This window comes from Hypanus sabinus, unplaced genomic scaffold (genome assembly GCF_030144855.1).
Source record: "Hypanus sabinus isolate sHypSab1 unplaced genomic scaffold, sHypSab1.hap1 scaffold_1747, whole genome shotgun sequence".
In the NCBI taxonomy this organism is placed as follows: Eukaryota; Metazoa; Chordata; class Chondrichthyes; order Myliobatiformes; family Dasyatidae; genus Hypanus; species Hypanus sabinus.
In genome coordinates, this window is record NW_026779832.1 from 26,171 (window position 1) to 47,468 (window position 21,298).

The 21,298-nt window shown below is 52.4% G+C and overlaps 1 protein-coding gene across 1 annotated transcript; it reads left to right on the top strand.

The window, feature by feature from the left end:
- The first annotated feature begins 813 nt into the window (after nucleotides 1-813).
- LOC132387331 (zinc-binding protein A33-like) lies at nucleotides 814-20,872 on the top strand. The gene is made up of 6 exons (XM_059959683.1): nucleotides 814-1,718; nucleotides 2,185-2,280; nucleotides 2,691-2,924; nucleotides 4,747-4,769; nucleotides 4,856-4,974; nucleotides 20,124-20,872. Exons 1-6 carry the CDS (start codon nucleotides 1,308-1,310, stop codon nucleotides 20,696-20,698), a joined length of 1,458 nt encoding a protein of 485 aa, XP_059815666.1. The 5' UTR covers nucleotides 814-1,307; the 3' UTR covers nucleotides 20,699-20,872.
- Nucleotides 20,873-21,298: the final 426 nt, after the last annotated feature.

Here is a 21,298-nt window from a genome sequence, read left to right on the forward strand (position 1 = left end):
TCCCAGTCTGATCCTTGCTGCATGCCCGGAGATCTCTCCCTCAGTTTGGGAACCCCTGTCGTACAGGAATGCTGCTGACCGACACATTCCAGACTACAGGGACACCATTGGAACTACAGGGATCCTCTACACTGGACAGGGAGAGGCCGGGTTGGCTGAGGAAGCCTCACAGTTATTGTAGTAGTGAACCACCCCAGGGGGGCAGACGGCTTCTCCTTTCAGCGCAGGACTTCAATCGTCTTCCAGGGGAAGGTCCTTCCGACTGCAGGGATGAGGCCTTTGGAGATTCAGCTGACGTTTTTGTCGCTCTAGGTTTTTACAAGATGGGGTTGCTCACACACTAAACATAGAAATGGCCAGAATTTCCACTGAACACATCCAGCAAAACCATGTTGATTCCCGGAGCAAACACGAAGAAATCTGCTGATGCTGGAAATTCAAACAACACACACAAAATGCTGGTGGGACACAGCAGGTCAGGCAGCATCTATAGGGAGAAGCACTGTCGATGTCAGGACTGACTGAAAGCAGAGATAGTAAGAGATTTGAAAGTAGGAGGAGGAGGGGGAAATGCGAAATGATAGGAGAAGACCGGAGGGGGTGGGGTGAAACAGAGAGCTGGAGAGGTGATTGGCAAAAGGGATACAGAGCTGGAGAAGGGAAAGGGTCATGGGACGGGAGGCCTCGGGTGAAAGAAAGGGGGAGGGGGAGCACCAGAGGGCGATGGAGAACAGGCAGTGATGGGGAGAGAGAGAAAAAAAAAGACAAACAACTAAATATGTCAGTGATGGGGTAAGAAGGGGAGGAGGGGCATTAACGGAAGTGAGAGAAGTCAATGTTCATGCCATCAGGTTGGAGGCTGCCCATGTTTTGTTCCTCCAACCTGTATGTGGCTCCATCTTGACAGTAGAGGAGTCCATGGATAGACATATCAGAACGGGAATGGGACGTGGAATTAAAATGTGTGGCCACTGTGAGATCCTGCTTTCTCTGGTGGGCAGAGCGTAGGTGTTCAGCGAAAGGGTGTCCCAGTCTGCGTCGGGTCTCACCAATATATAAAAGGCTACACCGGGAAGACCGGACACAGTATACCACACCAGCTGTCCTGACGAAGAGTCTCGGCCCGAAACGTCGACAGTGCTTCTCCCTACAGATGCTGCCTGGCCTGCTGTGTTCCACCAGCATTGTGTGTGTGTTGTGTGATTCCCCGAGTCTGCAGCGCGCGTAGTGGACAATCGCGGTACTGCAGGGGATCAGCAACTCCCCGAAAGTGAAAGCATTCTGAATCAGGAATTGCCGGAGTTAACATGGCTTCGAAAGGAGAGACCGACAGTTTGAGCGAGGAGGTGATTTGTCCGGTCTGTCTGGATTTCTTCACCGATCCGGTTACACTGGAGTGTGGACACAACTTCTGTCGCTCTTGTATCACACGGTATTGGGAAAGGGAGCAGAGAAACTCCTGCCCGGAATGTAGAGAGGAGTTTGCTGACCGCACCCTCAGGGTGAATCGGGCCTTAGCAAATCTGACACAAAAAGTTCGAAATCTAAACCTGAATCCGAAAGGGAAGGAAAGTAAACTTCACTGCGAGGAACATGAGGAAGAACTGAAGCTGTTTTGTGAAACGGACAAGACACTGATCTGTGTAATCTGTGCAGCTGCGCAGGAACACAGAGAGCATCGATTTGTGCTGATTAAAGAAGCTGTTAAAATCTACAAGGTAAAATCTAACGTTAACTTAACATATTTCCTTTGTCCTTTGCTACACCTGACTCCTAACCTCCTCCCTCCTCACCATTCAGGGGCGCAAACAGCTCAGTTCCTCCCGTTTCTTCCATGGTCGATTGTCCTCTCGTATTAGATTCCTTCTTCTCCAGCTCTTTACCTCTTCCACCTGTCCCCTCTCAGCTTCTCACTTCATCACCCTCCCCCACGTTCCCCCTCACGTTGTCTCACCCGTCACCTGTCAGCTGGTTCTCATTCCAACCTTTTTATTCTGGCTTCTGTCCCATTCCTTCCCAGTGCTAATGAAGGGTCTCATCCCGAAACACCGACAGTTTATTTCCCCTGAATAGATGCGGCCTGACTCACTGAGTTCCTCCGGCATTTTGTGTGATAATCGGGTTTGATCATCTGTTTCTTTTGATGCATCTTTGTTTCTATTTCCTTCACTCTCTGACTTCCAGGATCAGCTAAAATCTTCCTTAGACTCTCTCACAAAAAAGGAATCAGACTTCCAGGAAAAGGAGCAGCAACAGAAAGAGAAGATTTCCGGAGTTCAGGTGAGGCTTCCTGAGCGGAATTTCTGATTTTACTGTCGAGTTTTGCTCCCATTAATGCAGAATAGCCGAGTATCGCAGCTCCAGTGACCTGGGTTCGATCCTGACCTCTGGTGCTGTCTGTGTGGAGTTTGCATGCTCCCCCTGTGACCACGAGAGAATCCGACACATCTCAAGGACATTCCGGATGAGTGGCTAATTACCGTTAACCCTGTAAAGGTGGGGAGGGTGTGCGTGAATCAGATGGGAGTTTATGTGTCAATAAGTGAGAGAAGGTTTCAGGAAAACGTGAGGGAGTGGTGTTGACGGGAATGCACTCAGAAGTAGCATAGACTCTAATAGACCGAACTTAACGACAAAAGGAAACAGAGCACAGCAATGCAGTATATTAATCTTCACCTTTCATTCGACAGGAACAGTCACACAGCCTTCAGTCCCACATCACATCCCAGTTTGCTGAACTGCGCCAGTTTATCACTGAGAAAGAGCAGAGCTTACTCAGGGATCTCAGGGAAGAGGAGAAGAGGATTCTCAACCCAATGGAGAAAAATCTTCTGGCTCTTCAAGAGAATATCAGGATTATTCAGGAGGAAATCACAAAGTTAAAGGAACAGATGGATCAAAAAGACAGTGTGATATTTCTCAAGGTGAGGAATTATATTTCAATTTGTTTCTGTCAAAGGGCACTGAATGAACAGTGGTATATTTGAAATAAACACAGCACAGGGGCCAATTCTAACAAATCAATTGCCGCTGCTGGCGACCTCACACAAGCCGTTTTACCTGCATGACGCGCCCTCCCATCACTCCAATAATGACATTTCAAAATGTCCAAGATACGCTTTCAGTCCTTCATTAGCAAAATACAATCTTGAAGCGATGAAACTTCAGGGTAATTCATTGTGAAGTAAGCTGCCACACAGCGGTCAAGAACAGAATGACATCCGCCCGTCCCCAGCTCAAAACTGCCCAGAACAAAGTACGGATACGTATCCTTTTCCCTTCACTTTTACCACGTCCCCAATCACGTGACGAGTTACCATAATAAACACGTAACACAGAATACAATGCAGACAGAAAACAGATGCATTGCTCCTACACACAGGATTTACAAATGGCAGTAAACTGTTTCTCACCAGACAACTGATGCAACGATTCAGGGTTGTTGTTGTCCCATAATAATAAGATTATTAAGGAATTGGACACGCTGGAGGCAGGAAGCATGTTCCCGCTGATGGGTGAGTCCAGAACTAGAGGCCACAGTTTAAGAATAAGGGGTAGCCCATTTAGAACAGTGATGCAGAAAAACTTTTTCACCCAGAGAGTGGTGGATATGTGGAATGCTCTGCCCCAGAAGGCAGTGGAGGCCAAGTTTCTGGATGCATTCAAGAGAGAGTTAGATAGAGCTCATATAGATCGTGCGGTCAAGGGATTTGGGGAGAGGGCAGGAACGGGGTACTGATTGTGTATGATCAGCCATGATCACAGTGAATGGCTGTGCTGGCTAGAAGGGCCGAATGGCCTACTGCTGCACCTATTGTCTATTGTCTATTGTCTATTGTCCTAAAACTGGGCTTCCACAACTTCTGTACACCCCAGGACAAAATGCAAATCTCTCTGAAATTATTTACTCCGATCATAACACAGAGCTGCTGACTGTTTCCTTAATTACCGCATTAAATATCCTCTGAAACTCCCATTAACACCCGGTTCCAGTCACAGGCTGTGAGTGTGTCTGTTGCAGTTGGTGTGAGGGTCTCTCTGTCAATCAGTGAGAACAAAGAATTTGACCCACACATTAGACTTATCCTCCATATCCGGTTTCCATCAGATTATGGAAACTTTCACTGTCTCTTTATTTTTTGGATATATTTCGCATGGGATTATATCCCATTCTCTATCATAAACAGGCCATTAGGTCCATCTTCTATCAGTATCCCTGCTTCACAATCCTCCTACCACCTACTCACCGCACCCAGCAACAGTGCCCCGAACTCCCTGGTCCCTCACGTGTTTATCCAGCCTCCCCATTACAGTCACTCTGCTGTTCCATTTCATCCACTCCTGTGGCAGCGAGTTTCACATCCTCTTCACTAAATTTCTTGTGGAATTTGTTAAAATCCATCCGGAATTACATCTCCCCACAAGTCTTCCCATAAATAGAGGAACTTCCTCCACCGCACACAATCACATACATCACTGATCATAAATTCCTCCATCCTATCACACTGACTTCATATCCAGATGAAAATGCACAGCCTGTCCTGTCTTCCCTGTTAGTTTCTTCCTCTCAGTAATGGTCTGACATTCAGAAACTTTCCCTGTCATTTACCCAGTGGTTCTGTATTGTCGGTGTGTCTGAGTGATTGTGGGAGTGGGAATTTTCAACACCTTGTAATGATTTGGATGAAATTCAGGATGTGGACAGTAAGTGCAAGTCTAATCAGATTTGTGTTTTATTTATTTCAGGAGGAAGCTCGTCGGAACAGAAGGTAGGACAGGCTCTTTACTGAAACCCTGAATGGATTTGAAAATAGTTCAGAATAGCAATTTATAACCAGCAGTTTAATATTTACAGGATTAATGACGATGTCCAGGAATTGTCAGTGACAGATGAGACCCTACCGGTTGAAAAATTCGATCACCTCTATTTGTTGAACACAGTGCTGAGAGAAATGCTTGATGCTATTAATCGAGGTAAAACTTACAAAGATTCATTTCTCCTTATTTATGAAGATCAATTTAGTTCCAATTTGAGGCAAAGATTGTCTGTAATACTGGGGTGCAGGGGAACTGAAGTTTATTCCACATCAACCCCACTGACTGGGAGGTATCACTGTCACATGGTCAGCTGGAGATGTCAGACCCCTGGACACACCAGCACAGGGTCACAATACAACCAATACACGGGACTGGCAGATGAACCACTGTGTTCCAATCCCAGGCGAATGCACTAACACACCAGTACATAAGTTTGGATCTAACCAGAGGAACTGGGAATTTAATACTGACAATAATATTGTAGGGAATAAAAATGAGTATCAGTGTGGTGACCGGGATTGTCAGGAAAATACACAAGTCCTTCATGTGCCCTGTGAGTGCAGACTCTGACTGACACAGGTCTTCCCCTTTCCGGATCAGCAACTCTCACTGTTGTTAGAGGCAGAAGAGGGGAGTGGTCGTGATCGGGGACTGAATCACCAGGGGAACAGACAGGAGAATCTATTGGTGTGAACAGGACACCCGAATGGTATGTTGCCTCCTGGGTGCCAGGGTCAGGGATGCCTCGAATCGTGTCCGCAGCATTTTAGAGAGGGAGGGAAAGAGCCAGATATCTTGGTAAATTTGTGACAATGACATTGGAAGTAAAAGCAAAGAGGTCCTGAAAATAGAATTTGGAGAGCTTGGTAGAAAGCTCAGAAGCAGTACCCCCAGTGTTGTAATTTCTGGATTGCTGCCTGTGCCACGTGCTGGTGAGGGTAGAAACAGGATAATTTGACAGATAAACATGGCTGAGAAGATGGTGCTGGGGACAGGGATTCAGGTTCTTGGATCATCAGGATCTGTTCTGGTGGAGGAATGAACTGCTCAAAAGGGATGGGTCGCACCTCGACCTGAGGGAGAACAATATTCTCACAGTGAGGTTTGATAGAGCTGTTGGGGAGGGTCTGAACTAAATTGTTGGTGGGGGGGGGGTCGGGAACTGGAGTGAAGGGGTAGGACTGATGGTAAAATGCAAAGATAGCGTACAGTCAGACTGTCAGATATGGCGGACAGATGCTAGAACAAAATGTCAGCCAGCAGGGTGAGTATCAATGCATTAGAGATGCAGATTTAAAAAGGGTAGCAGATACAGTACACAAAGTGTTATATCTCAATGCATGGAGTATGAGAAATAAGGTGGATGATCTTGTTGCACCATTACCGATTGTCAGGTATGATGTTGTGGCCATCACGGAATCATGGTTGTATTTGGGATCTGAATGTCCAAGGTTACACAATGTATCGGTGGTATAGGAAGATCGGGTGAGGGGGTGGTGTGGCTCTGCTGTTAAATCAGCAGCAGGATGTGACATAGGATTGGAAGATGTTGAATCCTTGTAGGTTGAGGTAAGGAACTGCAAAAGTAAAAATGACACTGACACCAGTCATATACAGGCCTCCCAACAGTCAGTGGGTTGAGGCCCACAGATTACAACTGGAAATAGAAAAGGCTGATGAAAAGGACAATGTTATGATAATCATGGGAGATTTCAACATGCGGGTCAATTGGGAAAATCAGGTTGGTAAAGGATCTCAAGAGAGTGAGTTTGTTGAATGCAATGTGATGGCTTTCTAGAGCAGTTTGTCGTTGAGCCTACTCGGGGAACAGCTCTACTGGGTTGGGTGTTATGTATTGAACCAGAGGTGAGTAGTTAAAAGAAACCTTAGGAAGCAGAGCTCACAACATGACCGAGTTCAACTTGAAATCTGATAAGGAGAAAGTAAAGCCGGACATTATAGTATTTCAGAGGAGTAAAAGAAATTATAGTGGTCTGAGGGAGTTGGCCAAAGCAAATTGGAAGGACATGCTGCCAGGGATGAGAGCAGAGCAGAAATGGTGTCAGTTTCTGGGAAAATGAGGATAGATGTACTCCAAAAATAAATAAATACTCAAATGGCGAAATAGTACAACCATGGCTGACAAGGGAAGACAAGTTAATGTAAAGGCAAAGGAGAGGGCATACAACTAAACAAAAATTATTCGGAAGGGAGAGGATTGGGAAGCGTTTAAATATCTACAGAGGGGAACTAAAAGGATGATTGGGTGGGAAAAAATAAACAAGAAATTGATTTGAATTGAACTGGCATGGTTGAAGAAGCTGTCCCGGAGCCTGTTGCTCCCGGCTTTTATGCTGTGGTACCGTATCCCGGATGGTAGCAACTGGTACAGTTTGTGGTTGGAGTGACTCTGGTATCCAATGATCCTTCTGGCCCTTTTTACACACCTATCTTTGGAAAACAAGATAGCAAACAATATCAAATTATTTTTCAAGTATTGTAAAAAAATAAAACAGAGATGAGAGTGGATATAGGACAGCTAGAAAATGAGGCTGGATGCATAATAACAGAGGATAAAGAGATGGCAGATAAGCCAAATATTTTGCACCAGTATTCACCGTGGAAGACACCAGCACTGTGCCCGGTGTTGAAGAGTGCGTGGGAAGAGAAGTGAGTGCAGTTACTGTTACAAGGGACAAGCTGCTCAAAAAGCTGAAAGCCCTAAAGATACATAAGTCACCCAGACCAGATGAACTGCACCCCAGTGTTCTGAAAGAGGTCGCAGTAGAAATTATGGAGGCATTTCAAATGATCTTTCAAAATCATTGGACCCTGGCATGGTGCCAGAGGACTGGAAAATGGCAAATGTCACTTAACTCTTTAAGTAAGGAGGAAGGCAGCAGAAAGGAAATTATTGACCAGTTTGCCTCACCTCTGTGGTTGGGAAGAAATTGGAGTCAGTTGTTAAGTATGAGGTTATGGAATACTTGGTGACACTGGACAAGATAGGACAAGTCAGCATGGCTTCGTTAGGGAATATCCTGCCTGACAAACCTGTTGGGATTCTTTGAGATTACAATCAGGATCGATAAAGGGGATGCAGTGGATGTTGTATATTTGGAATCTCAGAAGGCCTTTGACAAAGTGCCACGCATGAAGGTGGTAACCCGGTTAAGAGGCCATGGTATTACAGAAAAGTTACAGGCATGGTCAGAACATTGGCTGATTGGTAGGAAACAGCGAATGAGAGTAAACGGAACCTTTCCTGGTTGGCTGCCAGTGACTCGTGTTCCACAGGGACACAGGTGTTAGGACACCTTCATTTTATGCTGTATATCAAGATTTAGCTGATGGAATAGACAATAAGATAGAGGAGCAGAAAAAGGCCATTCGGCCCATTGAGTTTGCTCCAATATTCAGTCATGGGAAGACCCAATTCTTCCGGACATCCACTCTCCCCTGCTTTCACCCCATACCATTTGATGCCCTGGCTAAATGAGAACCGGTACATCTCTGCCTTAAATATGCCTTGGCCTCCACAGCCACATATCGCAACAAATTTCACAGATTCTCCACAGACACTGACTAAAGTAATTTCTCCACATCTCAGTTCTAAAAGGACGTCCTCCAGTCATGAAGTCATACCCTCTTGTCCTAGAGTAGATGGCTTTGTTTCCAGGTTTTGCAGATGATACGAAGATTGGCGGTAGGGCCGGTAGTGTTGAGGAAACAGTTAGGCCTGACAAGGACTTGGATGAGGAGAATGGGAAAGAAATTGGCAAATTATATACAATGTTGGAAAATACATGGTCCTGCACTTTGGTCGTAGAAATAATGTGCAGATATTTTTTTCAAATGGGGAGAAAATCAAAAAAATCTGAGACGAAATTGGACTTAGCAGTCATTCTGCAGAACTTCCTAAATGGTAACTTGCAGGTAGAGTCACTGGTGAGGAAGGCAAATCCAACGTTAGCATTGAATTCAATCGGTTTAAATAGCATTCATTTCAAGAGCAGGGATGTGATGCTGAGGATTTATAAGGCACTGGTGAAGACTCACCTTGAGTATTGTGAACAATTTTGGGCTCCTCGTCTAAGAAAAGATGTGCTGGCATTGCAGAAGGTTCATTTCATGAGGATGATTCCAGGAATGAAAGGGTTATCATACGAGGAACGTTTGATAGCTCTGTGTCTGTACTCGCTGGAATTTAGAAAGATGAGGGGGAATCTCATTGAAACCTTTCAAATGTTGAAAGTCCTAGAAACCTTTCGAATGTTGAAAGTCCTAGACAGAGTAGATGTGAAAAGGATGTTTCCCATGGTGGTGGTGTTTAGGACAAGAGGGCACAGCCTCAAGACAGAGGGGGAATCTATTTAAAACATGTGGAGAAATTTGTGCCAGCAGCTGGTGAATTTGTGGAACCTGTTGGGTGTATTTAAGGCAGAGCTTGATAGGTTCTAGATTGGACACAGCATCAAAGGTTACGGGGAGAAGACCAGGTAGTGGGGCTGAGGAGGGAAAAAAGGATCAGCAATTATTGAATGGCGGAGCAGACTCGATAGGAAAATGGCCTAATTCTGCTCCTATGTCTTATGGTGATCAGACCACTACACTGAAGCATTGTGAGAATGAGCTCGGACACACCAACAAGCATTGACATGGGTCAAGATTTCATTTCGGTAGAAGCACACACAGCATAACCGGCCTGGCAAAGCTCCCTCACACACATACACAGGAAGGACTGGCAGATTGTAGTCAGAGCCTCAGCAATGTACGTTGTTATTTCCCTCAGTAACCTGGAAACCAGTCTCTTCAGAGACAGTCATTTATTCATTTAAACAACTCAATCACGTGACTCATTGTCAACACACAGCAGACATGTGATGACACACTGTAACATACAAATTCTTCAATGTGCACACTCTCCTTCAATGTGTATACCCACCACACGGATATTTACCACAATCAAAACACACACACACACACACGGATACACTATCAGAGTGTGACACACGGCCACAGAAATAGGCACAAATTCCCATTTAGGATTGAAATCTGCCGTCCTTACCCAGTCTGTCTGTTCTGTGGCACTGAGCTGCCCTCTGACGTGACGTCACATCAACACCACAGACAGACTCCGGGGTGAGATTCCTCAGGAGGATGATCTATGAGGGTTTGATGGATGTTGAACTCACGGCCCACTTAATCAATCTGCAAGACTATGATGTCTTGAGCATGGCCCATTTGTGTGTGTTTGCCCACCCCCATCCCTCCAACCATTTCCCATCTGTGTATTTATTTTAAAATATGTTATTTTTACCTGTTTCTACAGCGTCTGAGGGCAAATTCCGTTCACCAACCTCCCTCTCTCTGAGAATGTTACCCGATTTCCCATCTCACTTTCAATCTGAGGCCTCTGGTTCTGTACTCCCATTTCTTGGAAAAAAGAACGTTATTTAAGCTCCTTAGAATTATTTACCTTGATAAGGGGTCACACCTGAACATCCTACACTACAGCTGAATAGCCCAAGCTTACCCACTCTCTGATTTTAACTCAAGCCCCCAGTCCTGGTAACATCCTCCTGAAGCCTCCTGTCCAGTGTAATGACATCCTCCCCATATTCGGGAACCGGAAATGCAGACAATACTCCAAGTGTGGTCTGTCATCGACATCAAAGGCCTTGCTTAAGTTCATGTGGACAGTGTGGAATAGGCTGATGAATACAGGACTGAAGGTGTTTTTTTAGATTGGGACAAGAAGGGCGGCGTGGGAGCTAAATTCTGAAGGAAGACAGTGTAAAAAAAAACTTTGTGTACAAGAACGGCGAGACTGCGCAGGACAGCGTGGAGAGTTTAAAAAGATGACCACCCTATGCAGCGGGCAGCGGAGTGGGTGGCAGCAGAGTGTAGGGCTTTGGCTCAACGGGCTCAGGCGGTAACGGGAAGAGGCGAGAGCGAGGCACCGACTCTTTTTCTCCCCTTGGCAAATCGGCCCGACGGACGGGGAACAGCAGGGCACATTAGCTAATGGTTTAAAAAGTTCATGTAAGTGGGTCAGTAGACCTATCTTTCTTTGTTTCATTCCTGTAGAATTAGGTAGCATGTCTGCAGGGTTAGTGCTTTGTTCAGGGTGTCAGATGTGGGAATCCTGGGTGACCTCCAGCCTCCCTGATAGCCACATCTGCATCAGGTGAACCGAGATTCAGCTCCTCGGAAACCGTGTTAGGGATCTGGAGCTGCAGCTTGATGACCTACTGCTTATTAGAGAAACCGAAGAGGTGATAGACAGGAGCTACAGGGAGGTAGTCATCCCTAGGCTACAGGGGTCAGAAAACTGGATGACTGTCAGAAGAGGGAAGGGAAATGCCCGGGTAGTGGAGAGCACCCCTGTGGCTGCCCCCCCCAAGCAACAAGTATATTGTTTCGGATGCTGTTGAGGGGGATGACCTGACAGGGGACGGCCACGATGACCGGGTCTCTGGCACTGAGCCTGGCGCTGTTGTACAGGAGGGAAGGAGGGAGAAGAGGAATGCGGTAGTCATAGGGGATTCCATAGTCAGGGGAACAGACAGGAGATTCTGTGAGCCTGGTAGAGATACCCGCATGGTGTGCTGCCTCCCAGGTGCCAGGGTACGGGATGTCTCGGATTGGGTCCAGAATATCCTGAAGGGAGAGGGTGAGCAGCCAGCTGTCTTGGTACGTGTTGGTACCAATGACATAGAGAGGGAAAGGGAGGAGGTCCTGAAGAGAGATTTCCGGGAGTTAGGAATGAAGCTGAGAAGCAGGACCTCCAGGGTAGTAATCTCAGGATTGCTGCCTGTGCCACGTGCTAGCTAGGGCAAGAATAGTAGGATCAGGCTGATGAATGCGTGGCAGAGAGACTGGTGCAGGGGGCAGGGCTTCAGATTCTTGGATCATTGGTATCTCTTCTGGGGGAAGTATTAACTGTTCAAAAAGGACGGGTTACACCTGAACCATAGCGGGAATGTTTAATAGAGCTGTTAGGGAGGGTTTAAACTAATTTGGCAGGGGGATGGTAAACCGGAATGATAGAGTAGAGGAGGGGGAAAACAGAAATAAATCTAAGATAGTGAGCAGTAAAGATGTCAGGAAGGACAGGCAGGTGATGGGGCAAATTTTCAGCCACTTGGATGAGTTGCAGTGCAATCAAACCAAAAATGACCAAATACTAGACTTAAGGTGTTATACTTAAATACACACAGCATAAGGCATAAGGAGAATGATCTTGTCGTACAGCTACAGATTGGCAGCTATAATTTTGTGGCCATCACTGAGACGTGGCTAAAGGATGCATGTCTCTGAGAGCTGAACGTCCAAGGATAGCAGGTAGGCAGAGTGGGTGGCTTGGCTTTATTGGCAAGAAATGATGTTAAATCATCAGAAAGAGGTGGGATAGGATCGGAAGAATCTTTATGGGTTGAGCTAAGAAATCGCAGGGGTAAAAGGACCCTGATGGCAGTTATCTACAGGCCTCCTAACAGCTGCAGTGATGTGGACTACAAATTACAACAGGAAATAGAAAAGGCTTGCCAGAAGGGCAGTGTTATGATAATTGTGGGGATTTTAACATGGGAGTGGATTGGGAAAATCAGGTCGACACTGGTTCTCAAGACAGAGAATTTGTAGAATGTCTACGAGATGGCTTTTCAGAACAGCTTGTTGTTGAGCCCACTAGGGGATCAGAGGTACTGGATTGGATATTGTGTAATGACCCAGAGGAGATTAGAGAGATTGAGGTGAAGGAACCGTTAGGAGGCAGTGATCGTAACATGATTGAGTTCACCGAGAAATTTGAGAAATAGAAGCCGAAATCCGAAGTGTCGGTATTTCAGTGGAGTAAAAGAAATTACAGTGGCATGAGAGAGGAACTGGCCAAATTTGACTGGAAAGGGACACTAGCGGGAGGACGGCAGAGCAGCAGTGGCTGGAGTTTATGCGAGAAGTGATGAAGGTGCAAGACAGATATATTGCAAAAAAGAAGAAATTTTCGAAAGGATAAAGGTTGCGACCGTGGCTGACAAGAGAAGTCAAAGCCAAAGTGGCTGACAAGAGAAGTGAAAGCCAAAGTAAAAGCAAAGGAGAGGGCATTCAAGGAAGCAAAAATTAGTGGGAAGACAGAGGATTGGAAAGTTTTAAAAAGCTTACAAAAGGAAACTAAGAAGGCGATTAAGAGGGAAAAGATGAACTATAAAAGGAAGCTCGCAAATAATATCAAAGAAGATACTAAAAGCTTTTTCAAGTACATAAAGAGTTAAAAAAAAACAGGTGAGAGTGGATATAGGACCGATAGAAAATGATGCTGGGGAAATTGTAACGGGAGATAAGGAGATGGCTGAGGAACTGAACGAGTATTTGCATCAGTCCTCACTGAGGAAGATATCAGCAGTATACCGGACACTCAAGGGTGTCAGGGAAGAGAAGTGTGCGCAGTCACAATTACGACAGCGAAAGTACTCAGGAAGCTGAATAGTCTCAGGGTAGATAAATCTCCAGGACCCGATGGAATGCACCCTCGTGTTTTGAAGGAAGTAGCTGTGGAGATCGCGGAGGCAATAGCAATGATCGGAGCATGAGGAGTGGAGGTTCCGGAGGAGAGGAAGATTGTAAATGCCACTCTGGTATTTAGGAAAGGGGCAAGGATGCAAAAAGTGAATTATAGACCTGTTAGCTTGAGAAATGGTTGGGAAGTTTCGAGTCAATTGACAAGGATGAGGTTACGGAGTACCTGGAGGCATATGACAAGATAGGCCAAACTCAGCATGGTTTCCTTCAAAGAAAATCCTGCCTGACAAGCCCATTGAAATTTTTTGAGGAGATTACAAGTAGGCTAGACAAGGAAGATGCAGTGGATGTTGTATATTTGGATTTTCAGAAGGCCTTTGACAAGGTGCCACACACGAGGCTGCTAAACAAGATAAGGGCCCATGGAATTATGGGAAAATTATGTCAGTCGATAGAGCATTGGCTGATAGGCAGGAAACAGAGAGTGATGAATAAAGGATCCCATTCTGGTTGTCTGCCAGTTACCAGTGGTGTTCCACAGGGGTCCTTGTTGAGACCGCTTCTTTTTACGTTGCATATCAACGATTTGCATTATGGAACAGATGGCTTTGTGGCTAAGTTTGCTGATGATACAATGATAATGGAGGGGCTGGTAGTGCTGAGGAGACAGAGAGTCTGCAGAGAGACTTGGATAGATTGGGAGAATGGTCAAAGAAGTGGCAAATAAAATACAATGTTGAAAAGTGTATGGTCATGCACTTTAGTAGAAGAAATAAATGGGCAGACTATTATTTAAATGGAGAGAGAATTCAAAGTTCTGAGATGCAATGGGACTTGGGAGTGCTCGTGCAGGATACCCTTCAGGTTAACCTCCAGTTTGAGTCGATGGTGAAGAAGGCGAATGCAATGTTGGCATTCATTTCTAGAAGAATAGAGTATAGGAGCAGGGGTGTGATGTTGAGGCTCTATAAGGCAATGGTAAGACCTCACTTGGAATACTGTGTGCATTTTTGGGCTCCTTATTTAAGAAAGGATGTTCTGACAGTGGAGAGGGTTCAGAGAAGATTCGTTAGAATGATTCCAGGAATGAGAGGGTTAACTTATGAGGAACGTTTAACTGCTCTTGGACTGAACTCCATGAATAGCACGAGAGAGCATGACTTAAGGATTGAAGGGTGACCATTCAGAACGGAGATGCGAAGAACATTTTTTGGCCAGAGGGTGGTGAATCTGTGAATTTCTTGCGGCAGTGGAGGCCAGGTCATTGGGTGTATTTAAGGCAGAGATTGATAGGTATGTGAGTAGCCAGGGCATCAAAGGTCATGGTGAGAAGGTGGGGGAGTGGCACTAAATGGGAGAATGGATCAGCTCAGGATAAAATGGCGGAGCAGATTCGAAGGGCCGAATGGCCGGCTTCTGCTGCTTTGTCTTATGGTCTTATTTGAATGAACCAGTATACGTAATAAGGATCTTGTAGGACAGGTAGAGTTTGATAGGTACAAACTTAGACACGTACGACTTTGGTCGAAGGGATAAACACAGAGACGATTCAGTAAACAGGGCGAAATTCAAAAATCAGAGGTGCAAAGGGACATGGGTGTCCTTGTGCAGGATTCCCTGAAGGTTAACTTGCAGTTTGTGTCAGTGGTAAGATTGGCAAACTCAATGTTTGCTTTCATTTCGAGAGGATTACAGTACAAGAGCGACGATGTAATTCTGAGGTTTTATAAGGCATTGATCAGACCACACTGGGAGTACTGTGAGCAGTTTTGGGTCCCTTCTATTGGAAAAGATGTACTGGCATTGGAGGGGGTACAGAAGATACACAAGAATGATTCCGGGAGTGAAAGAGTTAACATATGAGGAATGTTTGATGGTTCTGGGCCTGTACTCACTGGAGTTTAGAAGAATGGGTGATTTATTATCCCTCTCAATCCTATTCTCCGGCCTCCTCCCCATAACTTTTGAGACTCTGACTAATCAATCTGTTTAGTTATTAACTTCTGCTTTAAAAATCAAACAGGAGAAAATCTGCAGATGCTGGTAATCAAAGCTACACAGGTCCTGATGAAGGGTCTCGCCGGATCTCTCTGACACCTGTCTGGAGAGAGTTGATGTTGGGAGGATGTGGGTGGGTCGAGAACGGTAAGCACAGCCTCCGACTATAGGGATGTCCATTTAGGACAGAGATGAGGAGGAATTCCTTTATCCACAGGATAGTGAATCTGCCACAGGCAGCTGTGGGGGCCAAATAATTCAGTATATTTAAAGCAGAGTAACACACACAAATTGATGGGGGAACATCAGGCCGGGAAGTTTCTATGGAAAAGAGTAAACAGTCGACGGTTCAGACTGAAACAATTCATCAATACCTGTGTTGCTTAAGGGTTCCTGCAAATTCATCCCCTGTCCTAATGAGGGTCTGCGGGGGATAGGGTTGTGGGAAAGGGGACAAAGTCATCCTCATCTGCCATCTTTGCCCCCTCCAGCTTCTCATTACGTCTACACACACAGTTCACCCACAGGCTTTCCACCCCTCCCCCTCCTGCTTCAATCTGCCATTCATCTCTCCCCCACTGGTTCCCATTATCACCTCCTTTACTGTCTCAAACCATCACACTGCCTCACTTCACACTCACAAATGAATGTGAACATTGTATGACGGGCCTGTTCCGGTATTGTGCTGCTCTGTGCCCCGCTGCCCGAGTCTCCCCCGATCCCCGGGGCCCCGCTGCCCGAGTCTCCCCCCGATCTCCGGGGCCCCGCTGCCCGAATCTCCCCCCGATCCCCGGGGCCGCGCTGTCCGAGTCTCCCCCCGATCCCCGGGGCCGCGCTGTCCGAGTCTCCCCCCGATCCCCGGGGCCGCGCTGTCCGAGTCTCCCCCCGATCCCCGGGGCCGCGCTGCCAGAGTCTCCCCACGATTCCCGGGGCCGCGCTGTCCGAGTCTCCCCCCGAACTCGGGGGCCGCGCTGTCCGAGTCTCCCCCAGATCCCCGGGGCCGCGCTGTCCGAGTCTCCCCCCGATCTCCGGGGCCCCGCTGCCCGAATCTCCCCCCGATCCCCGGGGCCGCGCTGTCCAAGACTCCCCCCGATCCCCAGGGCCGCGCTGTCCGAGTCTCCCCCCGATCCCCGGGGCCGCGCTGTCCGAGTCTCCCCCCGATCCCCGGGGCCCCGCTGTCCGAGTCTCCCCCCGATCCCCGGGGCCGCGCTGCCAGAGTCTCCCCCCGATTCCCGGGGCCGCGCTGTCCGAGTCTCCCCCCGAACTCGGGGGCCGCGCTGTCCGAGTCTCCCCCCGATCCCCGGGGCCGCGCTGTCCGAGTCTCCCCCCGATCCCCGGGGCCGCGCTGTCCGAGTCTCCCCCGATCCCCGGGGCCGCGCTGTCCGACTCTCCCCCCCCACCGATCCCCGGGGCCGCGCTGTCCGAGTCTCCCCCCGATCCACGGGGCCGCGCTGTCCGAGTCTCCCCCCCCCCCCGATCCCCGGGGCCGCGCTGTCCGAGTCTCCCTCTGATCCCCGGGGCCCCGCTGTCCGAGTCTCTCCCCGATCCCCGGGGCCCCGCTGTCCGAGTCTCCCCCCGATCCCCGGGGCCGCGCTGTCCGAGACTCCCCCCGATCCCCGGGGCCGCGCTGTCCGAGTCTCCCCCCGATCCCCGGGTCCCGCTGTCCGAGTCTACCCCCGATCCCCGGGGCCGCGCTGTCCGAGACTCCCCCCGATCCCCGGGGCCGCTCTGTCCGAGTCTCCCCCCCCCCGATCCCCGGGGTCGCGCTGCCCGAGACTCCCCCCGATCCCCGGGGCCGCTCTGTCCGAGTCTCCCCCCCCCCCCGATCCCCGGGGTCGCGCTGTCCGAGTCTCCCCCCGATCCCCGGGGCCCCGCTGTCCGAGTCTCCCCCCCGATCCCCGAGGCCGCGCTGCCCGAGTCTACCCCCGATCCCCGGGGCCCCGCTGTCCGAGTCTCCCCCCCGATCCCCGGGGCCGCGCTGCCCGAGTCTACCCCCGATCCCCGGGGCCGCGCTGCCCGAGTCTCCCCCCACCCCGATCCCCGGGGCCCCGCTGTCCGAGTCTCCCCACCCACCCCCCCGATCCCCGGGGCCGCGCTGTCCGAGTCTCCCCCCGATCCCCAGGGCCCCGCTGTCCGAGTCTCCCCCCGATCCCCGGGGCCCCGCTGTCCGAGTCTCCCCCCGATCCCCGGGGCCGCGCTGTCCGAGTCTCCCCCCGATCACCGGGGCCCCGCTGACCGAGTCTCCCCCCGATCCCCGGGGCCGCGCTGCCCGACTCTCCCCCCACCCCGATCCCCGGGGCCCCGCTGTCCGAGTCTCCCCCCGATCCCAGGGGCCGCGCTGTCCGAGTCTCTCCCCGATCCCCGGGGCCGCGCTGTCCGAGTCTCCCCCGATCCCCGGGGCCCCGCTGACCGAGTCTCCCGCCCCCCCGATCCCCGGGGCCGCGCTGTCCGAGTCTCCCGCCCCCCCGATCCCCAGGGCCCCGCTGTCCGAGTCTCCCCCCGATCCCCGGGGCCCCGCTGTCCGAGTCTCCCCCCGATCACCGGGGCCCCGCTGACCGAGTCTCCCCCCGATCCCCGGGGCCGCGCTGCCCGACTCTCCCCCCACCCCGATCCCCGGGGCCCCGCTGTCCGAGTCTCCCCCCGATCCCAGGGGCCGCGCTGTCCGAGTCTCTCCCCGATCCCCGGGGCCGCGCTGTCCGAGTCTCCCCCGATCCCCGGGGCCCCGCTGTCCGAGTCTCCCCCCGATCCCCGGGGCCCCGCTGTCCGAGTCTCCCCCCGATCCCCGGGGCCGCGCTGTCCGAGTCTCCCCCCGATCACCGGGGCCCCGCTGACCGAGTCTCCCCCCGATCCCCGGGGCCGCGCTGCCCGACTCTCCCCCCACCCCGATCCCCGGGGCCCCGCTGTCCGAGTCTCCCCCCGATCCCAGGGGCCGCGCTGTCCGAGTCTCTCCCCGATCCCCGGGGCCGCGCTGTCCGAGTCTCCCCCGATCCCCGGGGCCCCGCTGACCGAGTCTCCCGCCCCCCCGATCCCCGGGGCCGCGCTGTCCGAGTCTCCCGCCCCCCCGATCCCCAGGGCCCCGCTGTCCGAGTCTCCCCCCGATCCCCGGGGCCCCGCTGTCCGAGTCTCCCCCCGATCCCCGGGGCCGCGCTGTCCGAGTCTCCCCCCGATCACCGGGGCCCCGCTGACCGAGTCTCCCGCCCCCCCGATCCCCGGGGCCGCGCTGTCCGAGTCTCCCCCCCGATCCCCGGGTCCGCGCTGTCCGAGTCTCCCCCCGATCCCCGGGGCCGCGCTGTCCGAGTCTCCCCCCGATCCCCGGGGCCGCGCTGTCCGAGTCTCCCCCCGATCCCCGGGGCCGCGCTGTCCGAGTCTCCCCCCGATCCCCGGGGCCGCGCTGTCCGAGTCTCCCCCGATGCCCGGGGCCCCGCTGACCGAGTCTCCCCCCCCCCCCCGATCCCCGGGGCCCCGCTGACCGAGTCTCCCCCCCCCCCGATCCCCGGGGCCGCGCTGTCCGATTCTCCCCCCCGATCCCCGGGGCCGCGTGTCCGAGTCTCCCACCGATCCCCGTGGCCGCCCTCTCCGAGTCTCCCCCCGATCCCCGGGGCCGCGCTGTCCGAGTCTCCCCCCGATCCCCGGGGCCGCGCTGTCCGAGTCTCCCCCCGATCCCCCGGGCCGCGCTGTCCGAGTCTCCCCCCCATCCCCGGGTCCGTGCTGTCCGAGTCTCCCCCGATCCCCGGGGCCCCGCTGACCGAGTCTCCCCCCCCCGATCCCCGGGGCCGCGCTGTCCGAGTCTCCCCCCCGATCCCCGGGGCCGCGCTGTCCGAGTCTCCCCCCGATCCCCGGGGCCGCGCTGTCCGAGTCTCCCCCCGATCCCCGGGGCCCCGCTGTCCGAGTCTCCCCCCGATCCCCGGGGCCGCGCTGTCCGAGTCTCCCCCCGATCCCCGGGGCCGCGCTGTCCGAGTTTCCCCCCGATCCCCGGGGCCGCGCTGTCCGAGTCTCCCCCCCCGATCCCCGGGACCGCGCTGTCCGAGTCTCCCCCCGATCCCCGGGGCCGCGCTGTCCGAGTCTCCCCCCGATCCCCGGGGCCGCGCTGTCCGAGTCTCCCCCGATCCCCGGGGCCCCGCTGACCGAGTCTACCCCCCCCCGATCCCCGGGGCCGCGCTGTCCGATTCTCCCCCCCGATCCCCGGGGCCGCGCTGTCCGAGTCTCCCCCCGATCCCCGGGACAGCGCTGTCCGAGTCTCCCCCCGATCCCCGGGGACGCGCTGTCCGAGTCTCCCCCGATGCCCGGGGCCCCGCTGACCGAGTCTCCCCCCCTCCCCCGATCCCCGGGGCCGCGCTGTCCGAGTCTCCCCCCCGATCCCCGGGGCCGCGCTGTCCGAGTCTCCCCCCGATCCCCGGGGCCGCGCAGTCCGAGTCTCCCCCCGATCCCCGGGGCCGCGCTGTCCGAGTCTCCCCCCCCCCCCCCGATCCCCGGGGCCGCGCTGTCCGATTCTCCCCCCCCGATCCCCGGGGCTGCGCTGTCCGAGTCTCCCCCCGATCCCCGGGACCGCGCTGTCCGAGTCTCCCCCCGATCCCCGGGGCCGCGCTGTCCGAGTCTCCCCCGATGCCCGGGGCCCCGCTGACCGAGTCTCCCCCCCCCCCCCCGATCCCCGGGGCCGCGCTGTCCGAGTCTCCCCCCGATCCCCGGGGCCGCGCTGTCCGAGTCTCCCCCCGATCCCCGGGACCGCGCTGCCCGAGTCTCCCCCGATCCCCGGGGACTCTCTAATTCTCTGCTTCTCCCCCCAGTCTCTGTCACCCTGGATGTGGAAACGGCGAATCCGGGTCTCGAGGTGTCTGAGGATCGGAAGAGTGTGAGATGGACCGGGACCCGGAGGAATCTCCCTGACACCGGGAAGAGATTCACACACTGGGAATGTTTGCTGGGGTCGGAGGGATTCACATCGGGGAGACATTACTGGGAGGTGGAGGTGACGTGGATTCGGTTCTGGTGTCTGGGAGTCGCCGCAGAGTCTGTGGAGAGGAAGAGACGGGTCAGTCTGAGTCCGGAGACCGGATTCTGGGTCATCGGGCGGTATTATGACGTGTTTCATCGGGATGGTGACGTGTTACATCGGGATTGTGACGTGTCCCGTGATCTCACCTCCCCCGAGTCCCGTCTCCCTGCCGGTCCCAAACCCGGGAGGGTGGGAGTTTATCTCAGTTACGAGTCCGGGACAGTTTCATTTTACAACGCGGAGACCAAGTCCCATCTCCACACCTTCACTGGGAATAAATTCACGGGGAAACTTTATCCTTTCTTCGCGCCCTGGGATGCGAACCAGTGGCTGAGAATCTGCTCCGGTTCCGCTCCGGGTCTGTAAACGGGTCCGGTCCCGGGACCGGCGTCAGGAGTAAAGTCCCTGTAAATATAAATGTGCGGAGAGTGCAGCTAAATACGTGGCTAAGGGGATGGTGCAGGAGGGAGGGCTTCATGTTTCTGGTCAATTGGGCTTTGTTCCCGGGAAGGTGGGGCCTGTTCCGACGGGACGGTTTGCCCCTAAACTGGGCGGGAGGGGGAATAACATTCTTGCGGGTAGATTTGCCAGTGCTGCTCCAGGGAATTTAATCTAGACTTGCAGAGGGAGGGGAACCAGAGTGTTAGAGCAGATAGTGAGGTGCAGGAGGATAAGGAACATGAGAGGACTGCATGTATAAACGGAAATGAAAAAAAAAAGCAGATGATATACATATTCTCAGGTACATCTATTTCAATGCACGGAGTATTGTCGGTAAAACAGATGAGTTTAGGGCTTGGGTTGACACGTGGGATAACGACATTACTGCTATTAGTGAGAAGGGCCAATTTTGTGGAAATGAAAAAGGATCCAGGAAGAGTGGATTGGGATAAGTTTTTTTTTTCTGGCCAGGATGTGTTCAGTAAGTTCACAGGCATACGAAATTAAATAGAGATTGGGTTGGAA